This window comes from Vitis vinifera, chromosome 1 (genome assembly GCF_030704535.1).
Source record: "Vitis vinifera cultivar Pinot Noir 40024 chromosome 1, ASM3070453v1".
In the NCBI taxonomy this organism is placed as follows: Eukaryota; Viridiplantae; Streptophyta; class Magnoliopsida; order Vitales; family Vitaceae; genus Vitis; species Vitis vinifera.
The window spans coordinates 13,653,178-13,658,517 of NC_081805.1; the positions used below are offsets into that span (position 1 = coordinate 13,653,178).

General features: G+C 30.0%; 1 protein-coding gene across 1 annotated transcript; it reads right to left on the reverse strand.

Moving 5' to 3' along the window:
• Positions 1-750: 750 nt before the first annotated feature.
• Positions 751-4,979, reverse strand: LOC104880099 (DEAD-box ATP-dependent RNA helicase FANCM). The gene is made up of 4 exons (XM_010655462.2): positions 4,832-4,979; positions 4,490-4,748; positions 3,559-3,702; positions 751-884 (listed from the first exon to the last, which is right to left on the reverse strand). Exons 1-4 carry the CDS (start codon positions 4,874-4,876, stop codon positions 868-870), a joined length of 465 nt encoding a protein of 154 aa, XP_010653764.1. The 5' UTR covers positions 4,877-4,979; the 3' UTR covers positions 751-867.
• Between the last annotated feature and the right edge of the window lie 361 nt (positions 4,980-5,340).

Genomic DNA, 5,340 nt, shown 5'->3' on the forward strand with positions numbered 1-5,340 from the left:
AGGGAAAATTTGGAATGCAATTTAAGATGGCAAAACACCTTATACTTGCATTAATTTGAAATGTTACATGATTTTGGTGAATTTCAGAGAAAGGTGCACCACAAGAAAAATGAGAAACAATGACGTTTTTTACGTGTCAAGAAAGGTAAAAGATGACGCTTCTCTAAAGCGTCGTCTTCTTGCCTGTCATTGTATGTTTTAAGCAACAATGACGCTTTTAGGAAGCGCCATCTTTGATGAATACCTTTAATGACATTTAAAAAAGTGTCATCTTTGAATAACATTAACAAGGACCCTTGTAAAACCTGTCATCTTTAAACATTTTCTAGAGAAATAATTTTTATAAAATTGATTATCTTGACACTTTATAAGAGTGTCATCGTTAATATATTTTATCAATAACACTTTCAGAAGTGTCATATTTGATTCATGTTAACAATGACACTTAATAGAAACGCCATTTTTGAACCTTATTAAAAATAATATTTGTATTTTGTTATTAAAATAATGATTTCCTATATAATTAAATAAAAAGAAAAAAACAAACCCCCCAAAATTAAATTAAATTTTACTAATGAAAATATCTTCAAATATTAATATACAATACTTAGTTCAAACCATCAATGTAACTACTTATAACAATGATTATATGCAAATTTGTTAATTATATACAAATTTGTTAATTAAATCAAAATATTTCAAGAACAATATCTAATTCTTTCAACAAAAGAACAAATATTAGTGCAATTATTAACATCTATATTCTACAAAAAATACAGTTCAACCTCCAAATGACTTTATTGATGTAATCTTTATAGTTTTCGACATCACCTCCTTGAACATAATGATTTCTCTTCTTTTGGCAAATCAATTTTCTTTGCAACCTATAAACAAATATAGGAAGAATAAAAAACCTCTAAATTATACATGTGACAACCCATAAGTGCAATTGAAACTATATATAACTTTCACAAAAATCTAAAGGAAAAAAACATTAAACAAATATAAAATGAAATGTAGAAAAATTGGAGAAAAATAAACATGAGTTAGAGAAAAATAGTTAGAACTTATCACTTAAAGATAAAATCTCTTTCACTGATTGAACAAAGAAACTTTGTAATAAATTATCCCCCTCATAACCAAATTGTTGATGACAATCAAAACCACTCTTTACAAGATTATTCTAGGCATATAATATAAGAATGATTCATACTTTCATTCAAATTAGGATTCCTATCTACATTAGTAAAATTAGGATTTCTATTTTTATCAATATTAGCTTTCTACTAATTAGTTTCAATTCTTAGCTCTTTAGCTTGTTGTTTCAACTATGTCAGAATTTTATTTCTTGTGGGACTGGTGATTTATTTCTATTAGGCTTTTTTGAATTGCTTATCAATAAGACTGATTATAATAATGGAAGGATGAATTGTTACATCAATTATCCACCTCCAACATATAGTTATCTTCACCATGCCATTCAGAAGGACAGACATGCATATATGCATATAAATAAATAAAGTTGGGGTTAAAAAAATGGAAGATAAATTTTAACTTCAAATAAAATTACCAAAGTTTGGACAACTTTCTGGATGTTCAGATTTTTACTAGGAAGCATGACATTGCCTTGCACAAGTATTTTTTATGAGAGGAAATAAACAAAAAAATGTGTTTCCATAAAAAATTTTGAGACTCCATAATAATTTCTGAAAATAGGTTTCCACAATTTGAACACAAATAGAAAAAAAAAACTAAAATAAAAACTAATAAATCAATAGCAAGACATTATAAAGAAGATATTAAATTGAAATTTTAACACCTTTAGGTGATTGAGAGTATGTTTCTTGAAGTAATTAAAAACAAAAACAACATGCAAGAATTCTGATAATCAATTGAACTAACAAATAAGGACCACTACATTCCAACTAATAGGTGTTGCTATCACCTTCACAATCCTATTAAAATAAATATAAAAAATGTATTTCCATAAAGTTTTGGAGAGACTCCATAATTTTTAAAAATAGGTTTCCATAATTTGAACAAAAAAAAAAAATCTGAAATCAAAACTAATAAATCAATGGCATGACATTATAAGGAAGACATCAAATTGATAGAAATAAAATAAAAGCTTAGGTTTGCAAGTTGAAAAAAAGCTGCTAAGATTATAGATTGATTTATAATACATCCAATGAAAGAGTACAATATAAGTCTCCATTATTTATGGTTCATTTAACTGGGAAAGGGGACCATCTCCATAATGGAGAGCAATATGAGCAACAGGGAAGTCACAACTAGGGTAAATGCATCTTGCCCCTTTGAACACAACTAGGGAAGTCTTATCTTTTAAAGTTAATCTAGATAGGTTTCACCTCACTCTATATATAAAATAACATAGTCAAACTTTGTTGTATATTCACTATTGAACACTATGACCTATTATAAAGAACATAGTTAAACTTTGTTGCTTGAAACCAACTCTCAATTTTCCCTCTAACCAAACACCTCTATAACACCCACAAATATAAATAAAAAAAAAATTAAAAAATGTAGTTCTAGAATTATTTTTTTTAAAAAAAGAACAAAACTTGTTTTTAAAAATGAATAAAGGAAAAAAAAAAATACCCAAAACACAAAAGGATGGGAATTTCCAATCCATGCAATTATATTTGTAAAGAAATAAGTAAATTCATTAGTATAATTTTTTTAAGAGATATTATAGTTATAGATTCTTTAACAGAGGTATGATTTCTACATCATTGGCTTGCCTATCATCAATATTGGTCCAATATGAAAATTCAATGTGTCATTGAGAAATACAACTCTAATTAAGCTCACAATGGAAAACTCTGATTTAGACAAAAAAGTGAAAAGTGAGTTTTTAGCTAAAAAAAAAACAATCTATGATTTAATCCTTTGTTCTTAGAATAAATAAGTTTCATATTTCTCAGCACCACTTCAAAATACTAGTTATAGATGCATTTGACTTGAATAAAAAAGTTTTAGATTTCTCAACACTACTTTGAGTGTACTAGTTACAAATGCATTTGACTTGAATAATATTTGCATTGAGGTAGAATATGCAATACCCCAAAAGAACAAACTTGATAAGTCTATGTTTTGCGTCAGATTTTTTCAAGGTAAAGAAATTATATGGCTGACCTATTCAATTGCTGCTTGAGATGACATTAAGTGCTCTCGATCACTTTTCTTAGCATTGCAATTGCTGCTTGAGATGACATTATATGGCCCCATTTTCTAAATTGACAAAAAACTTCTTTACCATATTAATTCGAAACCTAAAACTTTAAGTGTGCTAGAGCTCCACAAGAAGAAAACTGTGATGATATTACTGATCTCCTTAGTCCTTTCTATGGGGATAAAAGCCAGACAATTGAAACATATGGTGAGATATATAACATGACAATTGGTGACAGTGTTGTTGCATGATTCTGAATTAACAATTAAAAGAATGATAATTACACTAGAGGATGAAAATTAATAACAGAATTAGAGGTTTGGAGGAGGTGACAAAAGAATTAGTACAGAGAATCACATTACCTTCAGGAAACCATCTGAAATAGTTGTACATAACAACAGCAGCAATAAGGGTTTTGCCAAGACCAGTTGGCAACGCCACCAATGTATTTGAAAATAGAGTTGTCTTGGTTATAGATAATTGATATTTACGCAGAGGAACATTAACTGCAAAACAAGCAAAGAAAAATCAATGCATAACCTTTTTTGTCAAGCCATATCATCAGTTCCTAAATTCATACTTAGAAAGCTATATCTAAGGTTGATTTTGAGGACCCTCTTGCATCAAAATCAAGAACAAGAAGTATTATGTTGATGATATCGATAAGATTAAATAAATTCAAACTTACAAAGCTACATTCAAAGCTAATTATTAGGACCCTCTTGGGTCAAAACCAAGAAGTATTATATTGATAATATTAAATTTTGTTTTAGAGAAGCAAGAAGATGAATTGCTATGCAGAGCTGAGAGCTCCAATAAAAGAATAAAAAATCCCAAGTTTTTTTTCCCTAAAACCTACTTTCACGTAGCAATCATTTAATAGGCTAACACCCACCGTTGCTCATTAAAATCACCCATACCAAATGCAACAAATGTAAGCATAACCCACTATTGAAGTTCCCCCCAAAAAAATAGCAAGAAACAAATCAAAAATTAAATTCGTTCCTAGAAACCCAGTTCACAAAATGACCCAGAAACAAAATGAAAAAAAATAAAAATAAAAATTCATGTTTTGACTGTGAATAGAACTCGGATATAATCAACTACCAAGTGCAACAAATGTTGGCATAACCTACTTGGGAAATTATGAAAAACACAAGAATATGAATGGACATGCAATTAAAACAGTAGCACATCAACAACAAACACATGAATAATCCAAAATTCAATTTATCCCTGAAAACCCACTTCACCAAAATCATCCAAAAAACATGCTTTGGCTGTTAACAGAACCTGGATATATCCAAGTTTTGGCTGCCTCAGCATCAATGTCAATGCAACACAACCCTTTATCACCAACCAAGTTACTTTTATCTTTATTTGTTGTATCCCCATTCTCCAATGGCAGTACAGCGCCTGCGGGGCTGATGAATTTATCGAGAGTAGATTGCTTAGAGAGCTTGGGTTTGTTGTCGTCCGAGCATGAAATCGAGGGTTTCGTGGTTTGGCAAGCCACATCTATCTCTCTAAAAGCTGCTTCCCAATCGAACTCCTGAAGAGAGATGAAGGATGGGTTTAAAAAAAATTTTAAAAAAATTTTAAATTAAAAGAAGAGGGAAAATGAAATGAACTGACGTCGTCATCGTCGACAGTAATAAGGTGAGGAGTTGTTGAAGCCATTGAAGGGGGAAAAAAAAACAAGAAAATGGAGGTAATAGGAGTATCTGGTTCTGGTGTCTCTTTGAACTGAGAATTGTACAGTAGAAACCCTTGGCCAAAGGAGAGCAAATGGCGGCAAGACTAGAAATCCCCCCTTCTTTTCTTCATTCCACTAAAAAAAATTGACAAAATTGATTTTTATATTTCATTTTTTTTACATTTTCTAAATACTTATTCTACAATAAAGCTCTCAATCGTTTTCCTTAGCACTCCCAACCACCAAACCAAATCTATGAACATTACCAGACACATACCCCTAAACTAGTCAAATCTATAATACAATGAAATGCAGTATTCAAAATATTCACCGTACAAGAATAGATCCAACAACAAAACAAAATTAAAACTCAATATCTCAACATGAAAGGAGGAAAGGGTTACCCATGTTCAAGAGGATTCATGTGTAAGTGATTGGCAGCGAGAAG

Excerpts from the sequence above, each read along its gene's own strand:
- LOC104880099 (XM_010655462.2), bottom strand. The coding sequence starts at position 4,876 with ATGGCTTCAACAACTCCTCACCTTATTACTGTCGACGATGACGAC. Across the intron at positions 4,749-4,831 it reads TTACTGTCGACGATGACGAC|GAGTTCGATTGGGAAGCAGC; the intron begins GTCAGTTCATTT and ends ATCTCTCTTCAG. Across the intron at positions 3,703-4,489 it reads CAAAACTTGGATATATCCAG|TTAATGTTCCTCTGCGTAAA; the intron begins GTTCTGTTAACA and ends CTTGTTTTGCAG.